This window comes from Lepidochelys kempii, chromosome 1, assembly GCF_965140265.1.
Source record: "Lepidochelys kempii isolate rLepKem1 chromosome 1, rLepKem1.hap2, whole genome shotgun sequence".
NCBI lineage: Eukaryota > Metazoa > Chordata > Testudines > Cheloniidae > Lepidochelys > Lepidochelys kempii.
Window position 1 is genome coordinate 184590690 of NC_133256.1, and position 27733 is coordinate 184618422.

The following is a 27733-nucleotide window of genomic DNA, read 5'->3' on the forward strand; positions in this document are numbered from 1 at the left end:
CACGAAAGCTTAAGCGCTAATAAATTTGTTAGACTCTAAGGTGCCACAAGTACTCCTGTTCTTTAAATGTTAGGTGGTGCACGATTGACCCTGATTCCCCATTGTAGATCTACATCCTGCTGCTTACTCTGTGACTATATAGCTTTTAGCCAGTGTAGAAGCTAATGAGCTCCTGTAATTTCTCAGCACATAGAGTGGATATGTTTATTATTAAGAAAAGGAAACCAAATGCAGAGTTTACCTTTTAATACAATTAAGGGGGAAAAAAACCCCATAGAATATCTTAGCCAAAATGAAGATGTTAAACTGAAAGCAGTTCACCTGTTACATTGGTTCAGACATTAAATAAGCTGAAAGGTCTCATGGAAACCATGTGCATTTCACTGAAAACACTGTGAGACAGTAGAAAACATAAAACATGTTTTATGGTGTGGGAAAAATCAAACCCTACATTTCCTGTATTTCTGTCAGTGTGAAATCCCTTAGCTCAGCTAGAAGGAATTATTTACAATGTCGAAGGGTATCTGGTGATTTACAAAAGCATATGCTCAACAGAAAAACCCTGCCCCAGAGAGCTTACAGGCTTCAGTTAGGATCGCATATTAAGTATGGAACAGCTGGAGGAAGAGGGTTGGGAGTACGCCTGGTGCTTTTTGGTTTTGTTTTTATTTTAAACAGGAAAGCCATTGTGGTACAGATGCATTTCTAGGAGGAGAGGGGGAAGTTACAGAGCAGCATGAAAGAAGGCACAAAGCTGAGAGTGGGCAAGTAAGTACAGAGTGGCATAGTAGACCGTGGCCCAGTAGGAGAATGCAGTAGTTAAAGCTGTCAGTAGCAAGAGTACAGACTGGTTGGTGGGTAGTAGGAATGGGAAGAAAAGAAAAATGTGACACCATTCCCACCACCATCCTAACTTGCACAGGTGTCTCACCCAGAGCTTGAGCTTCCTTAAGCTGCCTTTATTGGCTTGGTTTCCCGCCAGTAATTTCTCTCATACACACCTATTTACCAGAAAGAGGAGTGTAGGATTAGGGTGTCCCAGTGCTGCCTCCCAGCTGTGCACTCATTGGTTGCAGCAACGTCAAAAAAGTGACCAATGAGAACTCTGTGATGCGCAACCAGTCTCCACAGTTAGTATCCACTCTGCACTACTGCCATGCGGTTACTGGTTCCCCCCCCGAACAATGGCTGCAGAACAGGCTGAATGAAGCTGTAACTCACAGAGCCTATAACCAGTTAGCTTTAAAGACAAAGCAGAAGGGGTAGAATAGAATATGATAAGCAAACTGGGGCGGAGTTATGTTAGTAAATCCCATTGTGCAAGCAGCCTGTTGGGTTTTGGTTTTCCCCTCAAAATGAGAAATCGCTCTTTCCTACACAGTAGGCAATAAAACCATTCAGGCGAGATCTGGATAGGTCCTATCCAATGCTAGAGCCCAAGTCGGGCTCTTCCATGCTTCAGCTTCTGAATGGATACAGGGGACAGACTCTGAGAACAGCAGCCATAGACTGAACAGCAGCATCCTTGGCCAGGGTAGTCCCATACTACCAAGTTTCCTGCAAGAAACTAAAGACTCAGCCCACCTCAAGCCTTGTGGAGAAGCAGTGGTAACAAGGGTGTTGTATTCACACATCCCCACACACCCTTAAGAGGAGCAGACCTGTGTTTTTGGTACTAGACAGAAATTTTCTATTTCATGTTACATTCATGTAAGTTAGCTGCTGAGCAATCTGACCACATATGAGTGTTGACCAGGGGAAATACATATAAAAAGTACCAGTTGGGTGTGTCTGCATGCTGTTAGTTGGCTGGAATGTGCAGATGAGCTTTTGGCACATCAGCTTCCTCTTTGGGGTGAACTAGCAGAGCTGTATCTTTGATTCACTAGCTGGAGAGGTTTTTGGGACAACAGGTCACGAGTACTAGCATTGCGCTGCAAATGAGGCAGATAGCTGTACGCACGTTAGTTAGCAAATGGGCAGGGTGTCAGTATATTAATGTCACTCCAGACTACACTAAATGTTATGGCTGGTGAAATAAGCATAAGACGTATTTCCCTGTCTCTGTTCAGTTCTTCCTTAAGGAGTGGCTGAACCTTGCATCCTTACTGGAGAAGGGGCCCAAGACAGGAGACATCTGTGATTGTCAGGTCCTCAATACATTCTTAATCCAAACTCTACTCCAAGAACTCTACTGGCAACATGTCCAAGCCCAAGGACCATGCATAGAATGGAACAGATTACAGCTGCCCTCAGCTCTAACAAAGAGGTGCAGTCTGTGCTTGGCTCAAGATTGTACATTGGGACCTGTCATCTCCCAAGGGCCAGCCCCTCCTTACTAAAGATGGGCTACCTGGTAAAGCACCACAGGCCACCCTCGCCTTAGTGGCAGTGTCAAAGCCAAACATCCCAAACTCTGAGGAGGCAGGTGGTGTCCTGGAGCATCAGGATGCTGGCAATATTTCTTCTTGCAGCTAATCAGGAAAATGGAGCTTCCTTTGAGGTGGCATTGCAGACACAGGGCTCTGGTGCGTTACTGTCCGAACGCTTCTGTGGTGGTGGTGTTTATTCACAAAACACCATTTTCCCAGTCCTCTTGAGCAGATTTCCTGCCTGCTCCGTCATCCTCTTCTGGAAGAGCCAAACAGTCTATGGAAGAAGCCTTGGCCACAGAGGACAATGGGGACTGCAGTGCAGGGCACACGGGGTACAAGATCTGAGGGGACACAAAGGTTAGATTTTTTTACTCCTAAAACATCCATGAAAATGACTGTCAGAGATAACAGAACCATCTGCAGACTTCATGACGGCATCTAATCTAAAAAGCAGTAGCAGACGGGGTGCTTTGCCTGGGTGAGGGCAGGCACAGCAAGCCACACACCACTAGGGCGCCACACTTTGGGTTGGAATCTGGGCCAGTCTTTGGTCCTTGTGAAAGCCTGCAGGTTGTCTGGGGATAGGGTTTACTTTGGGCAGTAAGAATGAATCAGCAGCAAACCAGCCTATCTGACTTACAACGGGCTGTGGTTGGTACTTAGATAAACTCTGCATTTTAGTGTAAGAGACTGTCCCAAGATCAGCAACAGATCTCAGTAGTTCTGACACCTGATCTACAGGTCTGCCCACTAGACAGCAGCTATTTCAAGCATCAGGACTGGGAACAACCAAATATTTACAGAATAGCCAGGAGGATTTTGAGAAAGAGGAATGCAGTGGAATGAATTTATTCAGTAGGGAAACTCCTACCATAGAATCTGTGCTGATAAACCCCCTCGGACTACTTGCTAACCAAGATTTAGTATCTGTTCCAGATGGGGCCTTCCCCATAGGACAGTGAGAGTGGGTGGCTGGGTTTGGAAATGAGAAACACTAACTATGATGATTTCCCCTTCCTTCATTCTCACAGCCTGTCAAGTTGTGAGCCGATCCATTCTCAGAACAGAAAAACAAACAAGCGTGACGCCCTAGGACTTCACACCTGTCACCATGCTGCACACACTGGCCACTGGGACAGCAGAGAGAGAACCCAGGACATTTCCCCCAAAATAATTATTTATTAATAATTATTAGCTCTTATTGCTCAGATCCACTCTCCCCCCGTTCCTTCCCCTCACCTATAGGAAAACCTTTGTTAGGAGAACAGGGTTTAAGACACAGTTGAGCAGTTCCAATTCCATCCCCAACCCCCAGGCATTTGGAAACAGCATCTCAAAGATCTGTAATTCTGAGCCTTACTCAATAGCATTTATTTTTTCCTTTGCTTTGATTCTTATTTGTCAATCTGGGTCCTCAAGAGGAAGAGTCAGCTGTAAATCAAGTCAGGTATCAGGAGTAAGGAGAGGGGCTCCCCCGTGCCCAAAGTCATTGTAGAGGTGTAACCAGAGTTTTTCCTCACTCTGTAATTATAGGACAGTGACCCACTTGTGCTTCCATTTTCTAACACCCCCATTTCCATGTTGACCATTCCCCAGAAACCTCCCCAACATCTTTCACTTGATCTATCAAAAATAAACAGCATTTTCAAGCCATCTCCTCCTTCTGGGGCTCCAATGAAGCTATTGGATACCTCACACCCTGTCGCCCACCTCACTGCTCACATTGGGAATCCTGAGAGGGAGAAAACTCTCCTCAAGCTACTGAAGAGGAGGGTTTGGAGGGAAGTGCCTCAGAGATGGATGAGCATTTAGGTCAACAGACTCAGGCTTGCAGGGTTCACGCTACCATGCTAAAAATAGCCAGGTAGATGTTGCAGCTCGGGGTCTGAAGTCTGGGGTGGGAGGGTGGGCAGTCCGCACAGCTAGTTCCAGCGTGGTTGTGTGAGCCCCCTGAGCCTGAGTCTGTTGACCTGGGCTGGGAAGCTCACTGCTGGCAGCTGCGTAGATAGACCTTAGGAGCCGATTATGAAAAATTGAGTTGTTCACTCACAGTTGTGCCCACTCTCAACACCTCTGGCCACTGTGGCCATTATATGTAGCAGGAGAGGCACATGGTCTATGTGCAGTTCACCAGAAATAGTTGCCAGGGGGCCAGGATAGCACATCAGACTGGTAAGAGGTTGATAGCTGGTGAACAGGTCAAATCGGATTCAATTTAGTAGCGACTGAAAGACATTGGCCTTGAGAGTTGTTTGTTGGCTTGTTTGTGAAATGAACAAACCCACCTCTAAGGCAATAACCAGCCTCCTGGTCTGCAGTCTCCGCAGAGCAACCAAGAGCTCGATTTATCAAGAGCTCCTCTTTCTCCCCTGCTGGTGTGAACTCTGGAGCTGGGTCAAATTGGAGGGGTGGCAGGAAGGGAACTTACACTAATGCAGTACCCATTATATTGCGAAAAGGATCAAGAGACTTGAAGAAACTGAAGACCACTGGCATCTTTCACCATTACTACGTTCACTTTAAATATAAACAAAATCTCTGCAGTTATCCAGCTGGGAGACACCTTCACTCCAGAAGATCATGTCATCTGTCCAAATGTGAGTGGCCACAAAGCCCTACAGCCTTGACCCCAGAAAACAACAGAACAATTTGTGTGCTAACGTTACCCACTGCATAGCATAGGAGCATCTATTTTGCCCTCAACAAACGGGGGAGAAAGTTACCTGCAAATACGGTCTAATCAGAAAGATTCTGCTTCCAACGTTACTTCAGGGGAGTGAATGACAACTCTTACACCCTCTTTTATTTCAGTTCCCACTACTGGATCTTGGGGGACAGGGGAGTGAGAGCACCGCAGTTGTTCGCAGCCTATGGAAAGAAGACAAACCCTCTTAAGTGCTCAGAATTCCAGTGCACTCAACAGTACTGGATCCAAATGCTTCCTTCAGCCACATTTTGATCCCTTCAAGTGGAATATCAGAGTATAATCAAGGAAACCAGATGGAGACGAGCTCTTCGTTCTAGTGCCATCACTCACTTGGCAGGATTGTTCCCTTCAGCATGTTCGAGCGATTGTCTATAACCATATTCTCATTGGCTGGTTTGGGCCTTTTGGGTGGTGTCGCAGATATACACCAAATCCCGCTGGTGCAGAACTAGGACTTCAGGACATGGGGCCTGTGCCCAGCGGACCCCACCGACTGGGGGGCACTGGAAAAATTCTGCCACTGAAGCCACAGGATGTGGAAAGCCCCCCCAACAGCCCCTGACCCTGTTCCAAAGCCAGCCCTCCCTCCCCCGCAGCGGCCCCCACCCCTGTCCCCGGGCAAAACCCTCCCTCCACCCCACCCCTGGTGGCCTGGGACTGTAGGAGCTCTCACTTCCTGCTGTGCCCCAGGGCCATGGCACGGGGACAGAGCTTCTCCGGTCTTGGGGCTGTGGGGAGCAGGGGAGAGAAAGGAGCAAAAGGAGTTGCAGGGCTGCAGTGGGGGGACAAAATGGGGGGTACCCTGGGTGGAACACGGGTGGGCCCTTGGGCCCCACCCCTGGGGAAGGGGCAGAAAGGGGTGGGGCTGTGGGTGGGGTCACAGGCGGAAGGGGCAAGGCTGCAGGCGGAAGAGGTAGGGAGGGACCCCCCTCTTGCTGTGGCCCAGGGCCCCAGAAAAGCTTAATCTGCCTCTGATGGTGCATTAGGAGGAAACAGTGTTGCTTGACTCTCAGAGCCTAGGCTGATTTTGTAGGGTGAGCGGATAGAAACCAAAACCCCAACTCCTCACTTGTAGACAGCACGTTGGAAATTAGCTGCAGAAGCAGTGGTGCACCCAAGGAAAATAAATGCCCTTCAGCGGTTTGGGTCCCAGCTACACTAGAAATAACCTCTCCCAGTGAGGGGCAGCACTGCAACTATGATCAGCTCAAACATGCAGGCCAACAGTGCTTGCTTTAGGAGGGAGGGATAACTCAGTGGTTTGAGCATTGGCCTGCTAAACCCAGGGTTGTGAGTTCAATCCTTGAGGGGGCCATTTAGGAATCTGGGGCAAAAATTGGGGATTGGGCCTGCTTTGAGCAGGGGGTTGGACTGGATGACCTCCTGAGGTCCCTTCCAACCCTGACATTCTATGATAAATAGGATAGTGGCTACTGAGAGTGCATCTTCACTGCAGGGATGATTCTGGACTCTGAAGCTCACTTCCCCTGTGACCAAAGCCTAGATTGTGTGACCCTTAGGACACACTGTAAGGCTCATGTATTTTTCTTGGGCCTGATTTACGAAGGTATTTAGATTCCTAGAGATGAAGAGAGGTTTCTGGGTGGATTTTCAAAAGTGCCCAAGGGAGTTAGGTGCTTAACTCCTGTTGACTTTCAGTGGGAGTGAGATGCCTACTCTGCTTTTGTAAATTCCACTAGGTGCCTCTCTGCATCTTCAGGTGCCCAAATAGCTGTGTAAGTCTGGCCCCAAGTTATTCTGGGGGAAGCAAGGGGATGGTGCAAATAGGAGCTTGGTAGTGGAGGGCTTGAGGATAGGTGGCAAAGTCTTTTTAAATGGTAAAAACTCCACTATATTTTTGATGATTATACAGCAGTGACAGCCCTGGCAAAGGGCTCCTTTATATGCTTCAGTACATAAAGACAGGTCTGAACCAAATTGGCCTAGATCTAAACATCATTCAACTTTGCACAGTTTCTGATGCTGACCCAAATGGCTCAGTTGCTCCCTGCCTATAATGGAACAAACCAAAACCCTGGACCTACATAGCTGCCAACCTTTAGGAAAGCCCTGTAATGAATCTATACTCCGTGACATTGACAGTTACAATTAATACAAACAGAGCATTGGATATTCTGCATTTCCTTCCCCAGTCTATCAACAGAAACGTTTCCAAATAGTACATTTTATCAAGTTTTCTATGAGGCAACAGAAAACAGCCCATGAATGTGACTCTCATTAAAGGAACTGTACTTACCATGACACCAGAAATATTTTAAAAGCAAGGCAATGGCCACAAGGAAGATGCAGATGAGAACCAAACTCGAGGCAATAATGGCCCCCTGGGGCAGAAGTCTTGGAGAAGAACATTCCTTTAGTTTTTCTGAGAAGAAAGGATTGATAAATATAACTGAAGGGCCCTTCACCATAGTGCCACTTTCACACAAGAGTGGGTCTGAGAATCCTGTTCTGTCCAAATTCTAATGCCAAGTAATGCTATTTTTGCCAGTAACATGCTTATTTGCAATACATTATCCAGCCACTCCTTATAGTCGCTGAACTATATGGAGTTCCAGGCAGGGTATGCTCCCTGGTACACAAAAGTGACAAAGCTAGAACTCAAGCTGTGAGGAAGCCTCCCATTCCCCAAGAGTATTTTTCTGGGTTTAAGGTTTTTATGACATCTGTGTAGTTTTAAGTGCTGGATTTTCTTCCAGAACTGGGCATGGATGAACTGTGTTTTACATGAGTTCTGCAAGGCTGGGAATATCTAAAAGCAGATAGGCAAATTTGACATAAAAAGGTGCACTCAGAGGTAATACACAGTAGGAACTAAGGATCATAACCTATCTGATTAACAGAGCAGACACTGCCTGCCCTGAGAAGCCTCTGTTGGCCATGGGTGTTTATGTGGGGAAGTAACAAAACTCTTTTCCTTTAAGGAACAGTCTGCATTAAACTTCCAGTCATAGAGGCACTACTCAGGTTCTCTTGTTTCAGGTACATTTACACCTAAGCCAGGGCAGTATGTATACCTCCAGGCTGATACATAAAAGAGACCTATGAATGCAAAAGGCATATTTGAGCTATCGTTCTCTGAGTAGGGGGCAAAAAGAGTGAAGGCCTGGAATTTTATTTCAATGGATTCAGATGCTCTTGCCATTCTCATCAGATGGTGGAACACCTGTCACTTAGAACATTTAAAAGACTAGACACATATTACCACTTCTATAGTAAGGAGCTCTCCTGCATTGGCAGGAAGATGGCCTAAATGTATGCTTCATCTCATAGGGCTTTTCTCTTGCTAATGACTATGATTCTAAGATTGGGCTAAATTTAGCAGCATTCAGTTTCCTGGACATTGGCTTTATTTTCCCCATAATCTTGTCAGCTGCACGTGTGAGCCCTGCTAGCCCGGAGCTGGGACTCCCAAGCATTTGTTGCTTTAAGGACTGTTCCCAACAAACTGAAGTGAAAGTGGCCACCGACTTTAAAAATCAAAAGGTGTTTTTTGTTGTTGTCACTGTTGTTTCCCCTCCCTGCCTTCAAAGAATCAGTCATCACCTCAGGCTATTGTTTTTTTATGATTAGTTTGCTGGGATTTTTCTTCCTTCTCTTCTATTCCACGCAGTATACTGTTGAGCCCTTTTCTTCATACTTGTTTCCTCCTGGGAATTTAGACATTATGTCCAGCTATTAGCAATATTCTCTGAGGGCCAGGTTCTGAGCTCCTTGCTCAAGCTGAATGGTACCTTCAGAGGTCCCATTGAGTTCAGCAGGACTATGATGAATAAGGCACTATTTACCATGGGTAAGGGCAGCAGCATCTCTCCTTAGCTTCCCTTGGAAATGCCTGGATCCATACAGTCAGAACATTGGGCATAGAAACATGTTTTAAATGTTGTTTTTAATAAAAAATGTTATTTTAAATCTCTGGCTTTAAGCATCTTCTTGCAAGCTCCTTTGCACTGTGAAGCATTTAGACTGTAACGACTACCTCACATTCCGTGTACTGCCTTTCATCACCCTCCCTGTCTGTTATCACTTGCCCCTTTCCAGGCACAGGCCTATTTATTGTATGATCCTCTATTTTGCACTGCACTGTATACAATCATGGTACATTACTACATACATATGTTAGGAATACTACTGAGTGTGGGAAGATGGAATTTCTTCCTGATTATTGCAGCCAGTAACAGACCTTGAGCCAGGAATGAGAGGGCTTGCAAGTTTTATGTTAGTGTAACTGTGGACACGATTCTGACATGAGTAAATGCACCCTTCTTTCTGAGCTATGTACCTCAGCGAGTTCCACAAGTTCATTACACACTGCGTACAATTGGCAGAAACTTACTCAGAGAGTAGTTAGAGGACACTTTGAAGTCATCATACTCAATGGTACATGTGAGGACAATGTCTTCAGTCAGATTGAGCTGCAATTTGGCGGTGACATTATAGAGACTGTTTTCTGAGGCAGCTGGCTTGGTTTGCCAATCCACAGACATATTATTGAGGATCCCGGAGACTCTGGGCTTTGGAAAGCCCCCATGAGAAGAACAGTTCACCATCACCTCAGTTGAGCCACAAGCATCTTTGGGTACATCCGCTGATATGACCGGCTTGCTGAAGTCAGCTGGAGCAAAGGTAGTGAGAGAGATTTAATTACCATTTTGTCAGATGAAGCACAAAATTGCAGGCTTCCTGACGCCTTGTCATTAAAGAGCCCACAGCACTTTGCATTCTAATGCCGCCAAATTCCTTCTAAAGTTACAGGTGGATAGGGAATTCTGGTATTCACCTTCACTTCCTGTCCTAAACTATTTTCCAGTATTGCAGTGCACTGTTTCAGCAGCTGCCACATTCAGTGGTGGCGTGCGGTCTCTCTAGACATACGGTCATTTGTAAGGTGTCCTTCTTAACCAAAAATGCTAAACCAGAAACTGGACTGAAACCACTAGCTCATTTCACACAGGAGCATTGAACAGTCATCACATGGTAACAACTTTCAGTCACTGTTGTCCTAGTAATTTGTCAACACTAGGAATATTCCTCTCCACAGGAGATGCACCCCACAAGAGGGGGAGTGGAGTGTTCTGGAAATATAGGAGGCAAGAAACTGGACAAGTCTCTTTTTTCACCTCAGTTCTCACTCGCTGATAGGGAGACAGTTCCTTCAGGGTTCCCTGCACACCAGGGGGTGTTATATACATGCTGCTGCAAGGCAGGCTGAGGTCTAGTGATGGGAAAACCTCAGGAGAGATGCACATTCAAGGTGTGGAAGATTCCAGTGCTTATTCATGGACCTAGATAGAGGCTTCCCTGCGAGATCTCTGGGACTTTCTGCTGTCATATGGGTCAAAAAGAAATCAATGTCTCTATTCTCAGTTGAAACCAGCTACCACAGAGGCAGCCGTGCAAATGGAAAATGATGATGCGAATAGAATTTCTTCTAATTTCCACGAAAGGTTCAGATTCGTTTTGAGCAACAGCACTCCTGTTCCTCCACTAAACCATTTATTGGGGGCAGTGCTTACATTGGTCTGAAAAAGTGTGCATGGGAGGAAAGATCATTTTCTATAGAAATGAAAGTGACATCATCAACATCTGCCTGTCTCCCCTACCCGCCCCATTAATTCTGCTCCCACATCTGTTCTACCCCCCTGGCTCCTCATCAATTCTGCCCTTTCCCAGCTTCATGTCTGCTCTTCCTGCAGCTCCTGGGGTTCTTCACTCCCCTTGTCACTTCCCAGGCCAAGAGTGGCTGCAGTGGCATCCCCTGTCCCCCTTCCCATGCTGGTGTTGCTGGCAAAGGAGAGACCACAGGCACCAGCCTGTCCCCATTGCTCACAGGAGGGGTGGGGAGAAGGAGCAGGGCCATCCTGAGCTGCTGGGCTCTTCCTGCTCACCACTCCTCTCCTGGAAGAATAGGCTCCTGGGGAGTGGGGGAAGGCAGGGCAGAGGAAGAGCTTTGCCGGTCCCTGCATTAGCTCTGATTGGCTGCTTACACCCCAGCAGGTGGCAAAGTAGCCAACCAGAGGGGGTTTCCCCCCATGTGGGGCTGACATGTGCACTCCTCAATGACAGCTTGAATAGTACAACTTTTATTGGCTGGGTCTGGAACCCCTTTCAACCAGGTGCCATTTAAGCACAGATCTGAGCTCAGGCTTATTTAACCCTTAGGGCATGGAAGTGTCTCATCCCTACAGCACTGGCCAGTCCCCTAGAATGTTGTGGGGCTCTCCAAGAGTGATGGGGCAAAACCAGGAAGGGTCTATGGCTGCTGAGAGGTGGGGCCTGGCCAGAAAGCAGTGTTCCCACCATACCATACCTTCCCTTGCAGGGAACGCTTCCTCCTGCCCTACGAGAGAGACCCAACTTCTCTGTGCCTCACCCTAGAAAGCAGCAAGGGGCCAAATAGCTCAAAGCACAGACCAGTGATGGCACTTTCTGGAGCGGCTCCCAGAATAAACTCCATGCCAAAGAGACTACTAGCAGGCAAGGGAAGGCAGGGAGGGCGGGGAGACCCGCTTTCAATGCTTGAAGTAGTGTGGGCAGGAACAGATTTCCAATTAGGCACAGTAGGCACATGCCTAGGGACATCGGCGTTCTAGGAGTACCTAAAAGTTAAAAATGAGTTAAAAATTAAAACGTTCACCAGTGATTCTCAACCTGCGGCCCGCGGGCTGCATACAGCCCAATTAGCACACATCTGCGGATGGCCCAGTTGTGTGCCAAAAAAAATTCAGTTTGCCACTCCAGTCCTGGCGGCGGGGGGGCTTCAGCAATGCAATGCAGAGGGCCCTGCTGGGCAAGTGGGCAGGCCCCACTTCTGCTCCAGCCTGGCTGATCACGGCTCTCCTGAGGGGCCAGAGCAATCCCTGACTGGCCCTGGTTGTGCTGCCGGCTCAGCCCGGTGGACGTAGTCACCTCCCAGCGGGACCGGTGAGTGTGGCCAGGGCACAGGAGAGTGGATCTGTAGGGGGACTTATGGGGGGGCTCTGGGCGGTGAGGAGGTGAGGAGTGCTAGGTCATGGCGGGTGTGGGAAGTCTGTGTGTGTTGGGGCGCTGGGTAGTGGGGGGAGGTTATGTGGGGCACTGGGCAGTTGTGGAGGGGGTGTGTGCAGGGGGCGCTGGGCAGTGGGGAGTCAGTAAGTGGGGGGGCGCTGAAGATGTTGTGCCTAGGGGTGTGTAAAGTGTAAATCTGGCCCTGAGTGTGGACTGCCATGTAGGAGGACAGAGCTAAAGAAGGGGGATGGCAGGTAATCCTATTGGAAATAGAATCCTAATGCTGAGTCTAGCCATGCTTACGCTTCCTCAAGGATGCTATGGCCTATCTGTTCTGTTGCCATAGTCAATGATGCATCTAGTCATCCATCTTAACCCCTGGGTCTTTGTGTATTAATTAAAGGCTTCTGATGATTTGGGTCACACCACTTACCTACAACTGCCAAAACCACAGTCACGTCACATGCGCGCTTGTAAGCTCCATCCTCTAGCTCTTGAACTATGCATTTATATATGTCGTTGTCTGATAGTTTCACTGGGAAGATCGACATTGTGAGGTTCTGTAGGTCCATCGTGGTCCGGTTCTCATACTTTGCATCGGTCTTGAGCTGCACACCTTTTGAGTAAGCAATCGCTACTTCCGAATTTTTTGTTTGCCAGTAAACACGATATTTAAACAGGGCGTATAGGCTGGGTAGTTTATAGCAGCAGGGCAGGAGGACGCTGTCTCCCACTTTGGCTTTGAGCATCATTTCCTGTGCAAAGACTGCAGGGAAACAAACTGGAAATAACAACATATGTCATGAGACAGTCATATACCCGTAATGCCCATTCTGCCTACAACTCCATCACCCTTGATCACAACTCAGTCTACTCCCACTGACGTGCCCGAGCTTTCCATTGTCCAGTTTACACTGAAATATTCTCCTGGAAGGGACCTGTCTCGGTGATGTGTTCTTGTGATGCTCCAGTCTCACGTATGGATTTAAGTAGGGTGACCAGATGTCCCGTTTTTAAAGGGACAGTCCCGTTTTTTGGGCCTTTTTCTTATATAGATGCCTATTACCCCCCACCCCGTCCCATTTTTTCACAGTTGATATCTGGTCACCCTAGATCTAAGTAATAAAAAATGGTTGCTAAACCTGTGGATTAGCAAAAATGAATAGAGCAGCAGCATCTGCATGGAAAGCAGAATAGGTCACAACTTTCAAAACTCAGAGTAAGTAATCATCACTATTGTCATTAAAGGGGTGATGTATGTTGTCAAAGCTGTTAGGGACCAAAACATCTCTTCTCTCTCTTCCTAGAGCTGTTTGTTTGCAAAATCCCTGTCGTTTTCCTGTGTGTTTCCCCAACCCCAAGCAAATACAGCAATGCATCTTTCTTGTAAAGGGAAGGGAGGGAGAACCAAGCCAACACACCAGCACTCATGAGCAACCCTACAACAACAAGCCAGCATCATAGTCCGACATTCACAAGCATCTCTACAAGAACAAACCAAGACACATAGCCTACAGTTCATGAGCATCCCCACAGTAAATCTGGATACATACCCTGGTGCTTATGAGGAGCCTCACTAAACCCAAACTAGCAGCTCGCTGCTCATGAGCATCCCCTATGCTAACAAACCAATGTCACAGCTTGGTGCTCATGAGCATCCTTGTGACAATAGGCCAGCACACTTATGAAGGGGAAAAAAAGAAAAGATCAACCCAGCCCTGTCCTGCAGTGGTTCCCCTGCTTTGCAGTATCCCCTTTGCACTCTGCTCCCATGCTTAGTCCTGCAATGCAGCACTACAGTAGCTTCCCCCCACTCCATCTGGCCACACAGTGGAGGTAGGACATCAGAGGTGATGGCAAGCTGGAAGGCTGGAGAGGACCCGTGATAGCAGAGCAGAGGCTAGCTGAGGATTGATTGGCCCAGAGTGGTGACAGAGCAGTGTCTGGAGAGAAAGAATGATCTTGTGGTTCAAGCAAAATGTGGGCAGTTCTATTGGGACCTCTGCCATAAGTTGCTGAGTAGCTTTGGGCCAGTCACTTAACCTCTCTGTGGCCAAGTTTCCCAAAGTGGGGATAACGATACTTACCAACCCTAAAGGGTCTCCTAAGGCTTAACTCATTGCTTGTAAAGCTCTCTGAGATCCTCCCTGGAAGGTGCTAGAGAAGGAAAAAAATCTTAGCCTGCCCCGGTGCTCCCTGATTTGCAGGAGGCGTGCCTGCAATTAACCAGAGTTCACAATTCAGACACCAAACCAAATCGAAAGCATGAGATTTCATGATTCCAGCATGAAATACACAGGGAATCCATTGCCAGAGCACATGCCCCTGCTCCACCCACCTGCCTTATGGCAAATCAGTAGGAAACATTTAGAAAAATGCCAGGTCCAGCAAATACAAAATTGTGTTTTCCATTTAATTGGGGAGCTCTTCTTTGACTCAGGCACTTCATTGCCCCCTCGCTAGTGACAGATCCCAAGGAGAGCTCTTTTTTATCAATCAGGTGTGCTACTCTGTGTAACGCAGCCCACCTTAAGCTGCATGTCTTGCTGCTCCTCCTCTTTGAGTGTGTCTGTCTTCTTCCTGCTTGTGTCTCCTTCCAGCTCAGTTACTATCATTGCTAGACTTCCGATAACAGCAACTGAAACTTTGGGATTTTGGCCTGATATCACCACCCAATGGAGCTGGGTTTTTTGCTTTTTTTTATTATAGAGAAGAGTGGGCGTAGCTGTAAATGTCAATGAGACATCGCATCATGAGTTGCATGAGGTTCTCCACACTTTGCCACCAAGAGTCTCCTCTGCAACCAAAAGGAGAACAAAAACCTCCTCGGCAGTACATATGCAGAGGCTGGAAACTCCTGCTGATGTCACACCTGCCCTTAAAAGGCACTGCACCCATGAAACTGCAACCCGAACACTTTAAGCCTGAAGCAACCACAGTCCAGGGAGAGTCATGCAGCTCCACAAAAGTCCCCAGTTCATATGAGTTTACTTTAAAGGTGAATTGCAAAGCAAACATGAAAACTGAAGCCAGTCCAGATTTACGTACCTAATGTTCCCCATAACCATACTCTGTAGAAGGCATCCACTATGGAAAAAACATTTTAATGAATCATCTAGACAAAAATTCCCCCCTCTTCCCAACCCGCCTATGAAATCCTCTTGGTCCTTGCTCTCTGTTCCCAGAATGGATATTTCATTGTGACCCCACGGATGAAGGAGTCAGGGATAGAGGAAGGAATTTCAGTTCTCTCACTCCTCCCACAGAAGAGAGCAAGATGCAGGGATTTCCTTAGTTGCTTCCTACAAAGGACACAGGAACTCCAACTCCATTTGCTTGGTGATTCCCACTTTACTACCTACTTGATCAGAGACAGTGCTATGATTAGATCTCTGCATGGGTCAGGCAGAAGGAGTAGAGTGCTGATCAGGAGAGGTGCTCTGAGCATAACAAGGCAATAAGGAAGCGTTAGCAGTAAGGTTGGCAGAATTTATATACATAATTTCAGTGGATAATATCAATGGTTATTTTTAAGTATTTTAATTTTTTTCAATTTAAAGTTTCTCCATTGTGCAAAATTATGGGTTTTAAGCATTTATTTTTTATTTTTTATCTTTTTTTTTTTTAACAGTTGCGGGGTCAGGAAATTATTTAATGACAGAAGATACTGAGGTTCAAAAAATTAAAGCTTTATAACCATTAAAACACAAACTGTCAACATCAGCTATCAAAATATACAATACATATATCCATAAAGTGATTTTTCCAAGAATTTACAAATAAATTCAATAATTAGGTTATCAATTAAAATTAATTAAGTAGGTCTTTAAATAAATTTGCACCTGCTTCATTATTTTCCTGTCCCAAATGATCTTAGCAATGGGATAACAGATATTTTAAAATTTCCATATAGTTCATATTGGGCATAGGCTATATCTCAGGCAATGTGGTTGTATTTAAGATGAATTACTGTTGTCTCTAATTGTTATGAGTATATTTGCTATGGACAGGCTCCTGTCAACAGCTCAGGTAACTCATAAGTGGGGCTGGTGTGACATCGGAGGTAACTCAACAAATCATCACCCTTCCTCTGAAGCTAATTTGCATGCAACAATTCTATTGGTTGTAATGCCTCAGTGGTATGAGGAAGACAGGGCACATGTGCTGAGAGCAGTCTTCGGTAGATTTGGCCCAACTGGTAGTACGCTTTAAAGATTATGTAGCTGTATAGTAGGTGGCTGCACATTAGCTTGGGCATGAGTATTTGACAGGATTCCTATGGCACTTCTATTTCGGTTCTACTGTGCACAGAGGCAGCACTGTACTGGGAAAATGAGGCAGGAGCACAGAGATACTGGACTCAACAATGGGTTCTCCCTGAACCCCTTCCCAAGTGCTGGAATCAGTAAGAGAGCCCTGCACACCAATAAGTCAATTGCAAATTAAGGGTCCGGTTCACCAATATGCTTCAGCAGCTTTGTGCTGCACGCTCTGACAATGCAAAGCAGCTGTAAATCCAGCTCTTAGTGACCAGGTACTCCTTGGTGGGCCAGAAGCTCTTCTTCCAGAAGCACCACAGATGTAGTGCGGAGAAGGAAGATGGAAATAGAGCAGCTCTTTAAAAAATAGATAGGTTTTTATGTCACCAGGAGTTGTATTCAGTCCCATTTCCTTATAGGTTTTCAGTGTGTGTCAACTGTGCCCAAAGCAACCTTAATTCTACTCTGTACTGATTCTATGAGGAGGAGGGAAAGGTATGAAAGAAATCGAATTTGTTTTTAAAACTGAATTTCCTCTAGACTGGGACCGTACATGCAAATTAATGGATTCTAAGGCCAGAAGGGACCATGATCATCTAGTCTGACCTCTTGTATACCACAGGCCACAGAACTTCCCTGATTTAATTCCTGTTTGAATGAAAGCACATCTTTAGAAAAATATACAATCTTGATTTAAAAATTGCTGATGGTGGAGAATCCACCTTGACCCTTGGTAAATTGTTCCAATGGTTAATTACTCTCACAGTTACAAAAAAAAAAAAAAAAAAAAAGAGCACGCTTTGTTTCTAGTCTGAATTTGTCTACTTCCAGCCACTGAATCTTGTTATAACTTTTGTCTACTAGAAGTGTCCTTTATTATCAAATTTCCATACTGGACACAGATGTTTGTAGACTATGATCAAGTCACCTTAACTGTCTCTTTGTTAAGATAAACAGATTGAGGTAACTGAATATCACTGTAGGACATGTTTTCCAATCTAATCATCCTCGGGGCTCATCTTCGAACCTTCTCCAATTGATCATCAACATCCTTCCTGAATTGTGGGCACCAGAACTGGATGCGGTATTCGAGTAGCAGTCTCACCAATTCCCAATACAGAGGTAAAATAACCTCTCTACTCCTTCTCAGTATTCCCCTGGAATTCTAAGGATTTCATTAGCCCTTTTGGCCACAGCATTGCACTGGTAGCTCATGTTCAGCTGATTATCCACCATGACCCCCAAGTCCTTTTCAGAGTCACTGCTTCCCAGAATAGGGGGCCCCAGCCTGTAAGTATGGCCTACATTCTTTGTTCCTAGAGGTATAACTGTACACTTGACCGTATTAAAACACATAGTTTACTTGTACCCAGTTTACCAAGTGACCCAGACCAATCTGTATCAGTAACCTGTCTTCTTCATTATTTACCACTCCCACAATCCTTGTGTCATCTGCAAATTTTATCACTGATGTTTTATGCTTTCTTCCAGGTCATTGATAAAAATGTTAAATAGTACAGGGACAAGAACAGATGCCTCTGGAACCCCACTAAAAACTCATCCATTGATAATGATTCCCTAAGTACATTTACATTTTTAGATCAATTGGTTAGTCAGTTTTAATCCATTTAAAGCATTCCAATGTTGATTTTATTTGGTTCTAGTTTCTTAATGCCACGTAGTACCAAGACAAATACCTTACAAGAACTGTAAGTATAGTACATCAACACTATTACCTTTATCAACCAAACTTCTAGGCTCATTAAAAAAATTATCCATTTAGTTTGACAAGATCTATTTTCCAAAAACTACGTTGATTGGCATTAATTATATTACCCTACTTTAATTCTTTACTAATCACGTCCCATATCAGACATTCCACTATTTTTCCCAGGACTGATGTCAGGCTGACAGGCCTGTGATTACCCAGACCATCCCATTTATTCTTTTTAAATAGTGGCACTAATTAGCTTTCTTTAAATCCTCTAGAAGTTCACCACTGTTCCAAGACTTATTGACAATCAGCAATAACGGTCTAGACTGCTCCTCTGCAACTCTTTTAAAACTCTCGAATGAAAGTATTTGGACCTGCTGATTTTAAAATGTCTAACTTTAGTAGCTGCTGTCTAACATCTCCAGAGATACTAGTGGAATGGAAAATATTTCATCATCAACACCACCACCACATCACTACATTGTCTAGCTTTTTCATTGAACATTTCTGCCTTTTCTGAATTGTCATTGACAATTCTACCACTTCCATCTAGTAAAGGACTATATCATTGTTAGGATTCTTTTTGTCCCTAAAATACTTTACCATCTCCTTAATGCCTTTAACGTAATCACATAGCTGTGTCATGTCATCTCTATAAGGCAAAGTTAAGGTGGGTTAGAAGCCGCAAACTGTGCGTTATTGCCTTATGTTTGTATTTCTTTTAAGCATAACCTTAACCCTCAATTTCCTGGATTTAAAAGGCTTGGTTTGAAGACAATTACAACTTCTCTACAATTTCTTTTATCCTTAAGGTACTGATACATACTTTCAATCTTAACACCATTTTAACATTTTTATTTTTATTTTATTTTTTTTGGTTTAAAAGAGGTCTCTAGCCCTTATGATTATGAAGAAAGCCTGGAAAACATGAACCATGTGAAAGCGATGCACTGATGCTGAGCCTGCAAAACAGCATGAACTCGTAGATCTGGGAAGTGTGTTACCCCTATTCATCTCAGTGGCAAGTTAGCTCTGAAGCCTAATGATGGTAATATCAACCTCAATAACAACATTGTTTACTATGTTACTGAAGATCAAAGCATGTCCAGCACCACGACTTCCCTCCCACCCAATTTAACCCAAGCCTGTCACAGGCAGTTCAAAGCAGAGCACATGGGGTGCTAATCAGCATGCTGTCCATTGTTGTAATTCTTACTCAGCAAGAATTGGACTACAGTCATCCCCACTTTGCCTAAACTTGTTTGTGTCACTACAGTGAGCAGACCACAGCCCAAAGACTTGCAGCCAGGGAGCAGATACACTGAGTAAGACGGGGGCATTTTTACTGAGTCACTGATGTGACAATAACTTTGCTGATAAGAAAAACAATTCAGCATTAGAAGTGCCTTGATCTTTAATTAGTAACTCCTAAGACATGCCAGGGAAGCTTTAATAACCATGTAGTCAAGAGGGTGTCACCTTGGCACCATCTCTAGCAACACAGTGACATGCCCCACATCAGCGTCACCATAATGGGGGCACATGAACACTGCCCTCTGAACTCCACTTCCCTGTGCAAGCCACCCACTGGGGTACTTCAAGTCCCAACTCTACCTAGTTTACAAGATAAGAAAGATCACAACTCATGGTAGCAAGACTGTATTGCCACTAGCCAATATGTTACATCCAAACAAGGAGCTGTGAGGGACAAAACCCTGATGGATTCCGCTTTCTTAGCTGCTTGGATCCAAGTGAAGACATTCAGACTGGATGAATGACTTTTTTAAAGGTCTATTTGCCTTGACTTTTATTGTGCCCCTCCCACTCGGGTTATTCTGAGACAAATGGAATATGCGTGCTGGGCAGGGGGGAGGGTGGTTTTCTTTAATGCATATCAGCAGAGCTGGGGTATAGGATGGAAGGGGAGCGGTTTTTGTTGTGGGAAGAGAGGGGAGAGGGAGTGAAAGACCCACTGAAACCCTCTTCCAGCACTAGGAGCAGACAAACCAAGTTAGGATAAGAAAGGACTGAGTTGAACATTCACTCAGAATTCAAATCCAAACCTGGATCTTCTCTGAGGTTAGAAAAATGATGGTTCCTTTAAAACAACTCCCTCCCCCCCCCACCCCGACATTTCCTCAGCATTCTTGCGCTTGCTGGTTTGGGGCATGACCAGAAGTAGAAGTTGTGCAAGACCATTCTAGGGGGATGTGTAGAGCACAGAGATTGGGATGAATTTGTTAAGTTTTTTCAAGATTCATCTGTCCCTGGTTGGAACCCAGTCCTGAATAGTACTTTCTAGTAGAATACTTTGCCGTTCTGTAGCACCTTCCTACTGAGGCAGTTCTCAAAGCACGTCCGTCACAAAACCCCCGCCTGAGTATTATCCCCACTTTATAACGAGAGATTTCAGAGCAACAGCCGTGTTAGTCTGTATTCGCAAAAAGAAAAGGCGTACTTGTGGCACCTTAGAGACTAACCAATTTATTTGAGCATAAGCTTTCGTGAGCTACAGCTCACTTCATCGGATGCATACTGTGGAAAGTACAGAAGATCTTTTTATACACACAAACCATGAAAAAATGGGTGTTTATCACTACAAAAGGTTTTCTCTCCCCTCACCCCACTCTCCTGCTGGTAATAGCTTACCAGCTATTAAGCTATTACCAGCAGGAGAGTGGGGTGGGAGGAGAGAAAACATTTTGTAGTGATAAACACCCATTTTTTCATGGTTTGTGTGTATAAAAACATCTTCTGTATTTTTCACAGTATGCATCTGATGAAGTGAGCTGTAGCTCACGTAAGCTTATGCTCAAATAAATTGGTTAGTCTCTAAGGTGCCACAAGTACTCCTTTTCTTTTTATAACAAGAAAAACTGAGGCACAAAGGTTAAGGCCCAAATTTTCAAGTGTCTACTAATTTTGGGTGCCTCAAGTTTTCAGATACCCATCCCACACCTTATGTGAATAGATGCTGTAAGTGCCCAACACCTGTGAAAATCAAGCCCTACATGCCTCAGATTGGGTACCCCAAATTAGTGAACACTTTTGGTTTAAGTGACTTCCCTGAAAATGCACAAGTTAGTGATAGGGCAGGGAATAGAAACCCAGAGTCCTTACTCCAAGCCCTCTGCTCTAATGGGCATGTATCCACTAGCGCACTGAGGTGGGAATCTTGGCAATAATCCAAAATGTGAGGTTGAGGAAATATTTTATATATATATATGTATTTAATCTAACCGGCTAAGTGATCATTAAAGGAGAATAAAATTGCATTCTACAACTATTTGACTATAACTATCTGAAAGGTATAAAGACCAAGGATGGAGAGAAATTGTAGAGGGCAGTCCCAAGGGGAAAAAAGCTAAAAGTATGAGTCCATGAGAGGACCATCTATGTTGAATTGCAAGCACTTTCTAACAGCAAGATCTCTTTAGACTGAAATAGTTTCCCAAAGGAAGTGATGAACACGTCTTAGAACAGTCAAAGGTAGACAGGCGGTCACATGCTCTACATAGAACAAGTTTGCAAGTTGCAGTGGCAGGGTTTGACTAGATTATCTTTCCCACCTTTAATTTTTATTATCCAATGTTGTTATACTGCAGAATCAGAGGAAAGTGAAATGTACTGTGTCCTGTATGTAGGAAGACGTCATCATTAGTCACTGCCCAGCCAGCAGTCAGTCAGCACTTTCATTTTCAGTCAGGGAGTCCCCTGGGACCAATGAACTGAAGTGATATTTGAAAAGGTAAGAGAGAAAAGCAGAAGCACAGTCCGTGGCAGTTCCGCATTTGGAACCATTTGCATATTCTCGAATGACCTTCTGAATCTACCAGTGATGTTCCTTGGAGGGAATCGAGTTGTTACAACTAGATTTGAGCTCTGATCCATTTAAAAACAGCAACTGGCCTCTTTCGCACAACGCTGAATTTTAGAGCCTTCAGCCTTCCTGAGGGCATTTACCAATGTCGCTCACCTGGCTAAAGGCACAGCACATGTAAAAATACATCTACTGAACGCACAGCTCAGACAAAGACCTCACGTCATTAAATGCAAAACACCTCTACATAAATTCAATACAACAATAACACAACAAATGTTTGTTATTATGTGATTATCATACACATTGTAAGGAGAGTGGTCACTTTAGATAAGCTATTACCAGCAGGAGAGTGGGTTTGTGTGTGTGTGTGTGTGGGGGGGTAAAACCTGGATTTGTGCTGGAAATGGCCCAACTTGATTATCATACACATTGTAAGGAGAGTGATCACTTTAGATAAGCTATTACCAGCAGGAGAGTGGGGTGGGAGGAGGTATTTTTTCATGCTTTGTGTGTATATAAAAAGATCTTCTACACTTTCCACAGTATGCATCCGATGAAGTGAGCTGTAGCTCATGAAAGCTTATGCTCAAATAAATTGGTTAGTCTCTAACGTGCCACAAGTACTCCTTTTCTTTTTGCGAATACAGACTAACACGGCTGTTACTCTGAAACAACAAATGTAAATGCTGAGGAGTCAGCAAAAGTTAATGGCCTCAGAGTAATATGAACTCACACATGTGCACACTGGATTTGTTTGGATTTATATAGAAGAGTCTAACTGGATAAATGTAGGTGAGCTAAGGTCTTCAGAGTAACTCTGACAGCGCCTGATGTGAACATTTGAATATGCAACTTAATACAAAGTTTAAATGTAGTACATTTCTTTGGGGGTTTTTACTTTTATGTAAAGAAAATAGAACAAAGAGAGGGGAAAGGAAAGAAAGCATCCATAAACTATGATCCCGACTAGACTTTCTAGCTCGCTCTTTATATTTCTGGGCAGCTTGGGGTGGAAGGTTGGAAGGAGTCAATTCTAACTTTTGCTGCCGATATTTTTGGCTGAATAAATTGTTTCTGCATCTTTGGGTTCTGAGGAGGCAGCAGCTCATCCAAAAAGGCAAAAGAGACAGGGGCAGCAGTAGCAAAAAGGCAGAAACTGAATTTGCATGGCTTGACCGCTTGGGCTGTGGCTGCGTCAGTGAAACATTTGCAATTTCCTCATTGCAGTCTGGCCCCGGTACAGCCCCTAGTCCTAATGGGAATTGCACAGAAACTGGCCACAAATGGACAGAGAGTCATTAGTAGCTGATGAAAACTTTGCCGATGCCCATTGAGCATGCTACCCTTTTTGATTTTTAGTCTCTCCCACCACGCCCAATAGAAACCATCTCCTCCCTGAGCTGGCTATTGTCACATGCATTAGAGAGGGGATTCCCAGCTCTTTTGAGTTGTTGGTGAGGAAACATTTTCTTTCATTGCTGAAGGAAGTGTATTTCCCCACCTTCCAATAACTCAAAAATGTTGCAGGGATTTTCCTCAAAACTTTCCAAAAAAATTCACCGCTGGCCAGAGCCCAGGAACCAGATCCTGACCCTTGGCACCACTCCGGGCAGGCAAAGAGGCTGCATAACCGTATTAAAGGGGTAGTAGGAGCTTCTCCCAGCAAATGAGAATGGATGGCTAAGGATGGCTCCATTGGCTCTACGTCACCTCCTTCTGGTCTTCACCAACACCGGGGGTAGGCCAGGAGCACACTGAGATCCAGCAACCGTTGGCCAGTATAAGAGTTTCTAAGGGTACGTCCACACTGCAGCACAGAGCGAGCCTCCCAGCCTGAACTGACAGACTCAGGCTACCTTGGCTCTAGTTAGTGTGCTAAAAATAGCAGTGTGGATGTTGCTGCACCAGTGGAGGCTTGGGTGGCTAGAGCCCAGCTGCAGTGTAGACCCACCCTAAGGGGCTGTTACGAGCCAGCATAACTTAGAATAGCTCTAAGGCTACTCTAAGTTACGCTAGGACTTGAAGTGATCTCAGGAAGCCCTGGGGAATTGGGGAAGCACAAAGATGGCTTGAAGCCACCTTTGCAACCCTTCCCTGCCCTATCCCAGGTCCTGTGCTGAGTGCAGCGTATTGGAACCTGAGAACGGGGACCCACGCATGAAAAACACCAGCCACAAAGGAGAAATGTTCAGAAAGTTATGAGCATTTGGAAAGATAGAGTTAGAACGAAAGCCCTGAGGTTACACTATCTATAGCAATCACTAACAGTGACTGTCTGTGTGTGTGCATCTATATATACACACTGTATCCACTATAGCTCTTGTGTGTGTGTGTGTATATATATGATACACACACACACACAAGCTAAGGGCTATAGTTGATACAGTAAATATTGTGCCACAGGTTGAAGAAAATAGCTTCAGGAATTATTGCCCACTGAAGGTCATTTTATTCGCCTCAAGGGGCAATAAACATATGTATTCAGGGGGTGATGCTGGTTTAGATTTTATTATACAATGTTCTGTTTCCTAAACATGGTGCAGCTTTAGTTAACCTCTAAAAGGGTCCTGAATTTTATATCACAGGCTTAGAACAATTTTGTTCCATGTCATAGTAAAATAATGACTACCGTAGGTTCTTCTAGAGTGCCCATCACCATGGTATCTACCTGCTGTCATTTAGCCCTTAATCCATACATCACAAAGTAGGGTATGTATCAAAGCTTCTATTTTGCAAAAGCATTTAAGGCTCAAAAATAGTCACTGATTTTGGGTACCCAACTTGAGGCACTTCAAGATGCCTTGATACTATCTGAGTCCCCCGGCTCAGAGTGGAGAAAAAATTATAACCAGTACATTTTAGAAATCTCCAAAGCTTTTCTCTGCTTGTTAATGCCATAGTGTTCAAATCAAGCATCTTGCAGTCTACCAGGATTAGAAACAGAAGGACTGTTCCTTTGGAAAGGACAGTTCCTGGCTTTCTAACGGGATAAAGCTCCTGTTTCTATTGATTAGACCTTAAAACTGTCAGTGGTGAAGGCCTGCGTATTGTCTATCCTGGGCTTAGTATAATTTTGGGGAAAAATGTCACATTACTCATCAGTAATGTGGCCTTCTCGTACACACACACACTTATACACATACACACGATGGTTTAGTGCGGCATAGCATTACAGCATGAGTGTGGATGGATGCATTACTCACAAATACATGTATTATGTTTATGACACATATTTATATGTGTGGTTAGGAGATTGGGAGAGAGAAAAGAGCCCTTGAAAACGTGGTGGTTTGCTTTACAGGGGACTGCATGTTTAATTCCATGTGAAATTCCCCAAGTTTTGCTTTGAGTTTCAGGTTTGAACAAACTCAATCTTAAAGTGAAACTCTGTGGAAATGACAAAGTTTTCCCCCATTTCATAATACTACCATGAAAAACTCAGAATTTTGAACAACTTTTATGCAAAGCCACAGTTCAGCACAGTTTGCTCTAAAGTGTCATGAACTACACGGAAACTGTCATTAAGCCTAATGCTTCAAATCTGTAAGGGATCCAAGCTCAGGAGAACTGTATGTGCTTTGCGGTTCCGGTGTTAACATTTCACACAGCTGTGAGGACTGATCTCAAAAGCCTATTGAATTCAATGGGCCTAGCAGCAGACTCTTGGAGAGGGCGAGGGGACAGGATATATGACTCAGTCCCAAGACCAGTAATCTAAGCCTGCATTAGGGGAATTGTTGATTGTGTGATTTTGCAATGACCAGTTTATTGTACATTTCCCAGAGGAGAAATGATCTCTTTCCATTTCTGCATCTCCTGGGAGCTTAGAAGCACTTCTGTCCCAGAAGCTCTGAATCAGCCCCTATCCTTCCAGTCAAGGGAAGACTGGACAGGGCAGGGCTTCAGTGACTGGAAAGGGTACCGCTGAGCAATGAGAGAACACCCACCCATTAACACCCTGCCTATCCTTGGCAGCACAGCTGGCTCTTAGCTTTGTGTGGCCCTATGAAAAGTAGCACTTGCATGGACCCCCCCAGACTCAGACCAGGCACTTTCCCACATCCCTTCCTGCCTGCCTCTGGTGCTCACCCTGCCCGTGGGGAACCCTCACCCCTCACACTATTGAGACTCAGCAGTCTTTAGTGACCCACTTGGCCTAGGAAGCCAAGATGGAGGAGAACTGCCACTTTCCAAACAGAGAGCGGACAAGGGTGTCTTGGGAATTCTCTCTCTGCTGTGGCCTGCAGGCACTGCTCCGATGGGGCCGCGGCTATGGAATTGAGGATGCCCTTCTAGACAGCACCTCATGGGTGTGGGGAGTGCAGGGCCCAACATAGGCACATAGGTCACACACGCTTATGGTTGGGTCTGTTCAGAGGAGTGGGACCAGGATCAGAAATCCAGTTCTTGCGTAGAGTATTAACCCCCACAGGCCATCAGGGCTCTCCCCAGCACCCTGATATTTCTACTAAATTTTAGAAAGAGTGAAAGGCACTACCTTGGAAGCTGCAGTCTTCTCTCTGTCCCCACAACATGCAGCAGCAGCAGCTCCAGCCCCCCAAGTTTCTGCCCCAATGCTCCTCACCGGCCTAGTGTGGGGAACGAGGGAGACAAAGCTCCTGAGATACAAAAATGGAAATGAACTTGTCCACTTACCTAGACTAGTGAAGTGAAGCACAAAGAGGCCCTGCCAGAACCAATTCTTTAGCGCCAGTCCAGACCACATCAGTTCAGCCCCAGCCGCACACACCATTTTCTCAGAACTCCTCGGATAAAAAAAGGCAGAGAAAAGAAAAGGAGTGAAACAAGAAGGAATTGATGAGTTAGTAACTGAACCCTTGCATTGACCAGAAATCTTAACTCTTTGGACGAGTGATACACCATGTAGCACGTCTATAGTGTTGATCATCCAGCAGGATCCCATAGCACTTTACAAACATTGGTTAATTAAGCCTGAGTGTCAGCGTGCTGTTCACCCTCCATGAGTTTCATTGTGGACTGGGTGATCTGCTTTGCTTGGGAAAGTCTAATGGCCTTTTCAAGGGTTAGTTCTGGGTGCTATGGGGGTTATTCTGAAGGTGCGGTTAGGTGACTTTCCCAAGGTCCTTGCCACTCACCAGTGGCAGATTTGGCAATACAGCCCAGGAGCCCCAATTCCTAAATCCTCTGCTCTATACACAAAACACACTGAGCCCCATTCTCAGTGCACCAAGGCTCTGGTTGGTGTAAAATCAGGAGGCTGGCTTTACACGACCTTTGTGCCTCCCCCTATTATTCTGGAGTTGGCCAGGAGCCTAGAATAGCCTCAGGACTTCCTCAAACTGCACCCAGCTGCTTTGGCCTTTCAGCATTTGGGAAGTGAATTCAGTGCTGGAGAGCTGCTGGATTTACAGCTCAGGAGAAAGCTGTTTATTAAAGAGGCATGGCCCCAGCAAGAGGGAGTCAGTGTCCTCAAAGCCTGCGTCCTCCCATTCTGCCTCAACTCATAAGAGCCTCCTTTTTAAAATCATCCGCTCAAGGTATTCAGAGGTTTGCTTTCCAGCCCGGCAGATTTCTGACCAATTTAAAGATGACACATTCTTGCTTGTCAGCACCCCACAGAGCCCAACATTACCAGAAACATGCCATTCAGCCAGACAGTAGTGAACTGCTAGCAGAGGAAAGCAAAGGGCCAAACCACTCCAATAGAGGCCCCCAGAGTCACCCGCAGCAAGACAAAAACCGAGAGCACTCACTTGTATTCCAGGGGCTCCTTCTCCCTCTTGCCGTGGGGTATGGGTAGTCCTTAGCTGGCCACGTCCTCTGTGTAAGAGAGCTCAAAGCACCTCATTCTCAGTCACCCGTGCACAA

The 27733-nt window shown here is 45.3% G+C and overlaps 1 protein-coding gene across 4 annotated transcripts; it reads right to left on the reverse strand.

The window, feature by feature from the left end:
* CD80 (CD80 molecule) lies at nt 1-27733 on the reverse strand. Of its 4 annotated transcripts, none has more exons than XM_073304479.1 (7): nt 27619-27733; nt 26540-26646; nt 12521-12853; nt 9437-9715; nt 7340-7465; nt 5099-5243; nt 2637-2716 (listed from the first exon to the last, which is right to left on the reverse strand). In XM_073304479.1, the coding sequence occupies exons 2-6, from the start codon at nt 26634-26636 to the stop codon at nt 5116-5118; spliced, it is 963 nt and encodes a 320-aa protein (XP_073160580.1). In that variant the 5' UTR covers nt 26637-26646; nt 27619-27733; the 3' UTR covers nt 2637-2716; nt 5099-5115. The 4 variants fall into 4 exon arrangements, with proteins under 4 accessions (XP_073160589.1, XP_073160580.1, XP_073160559.1 ...); XM_073304458.1 differs by having other exon boundaries at nt 12521-12868; XM_073304469.1 differs by having other exon boundaries at nt 12521-12868; nt 26540-26649.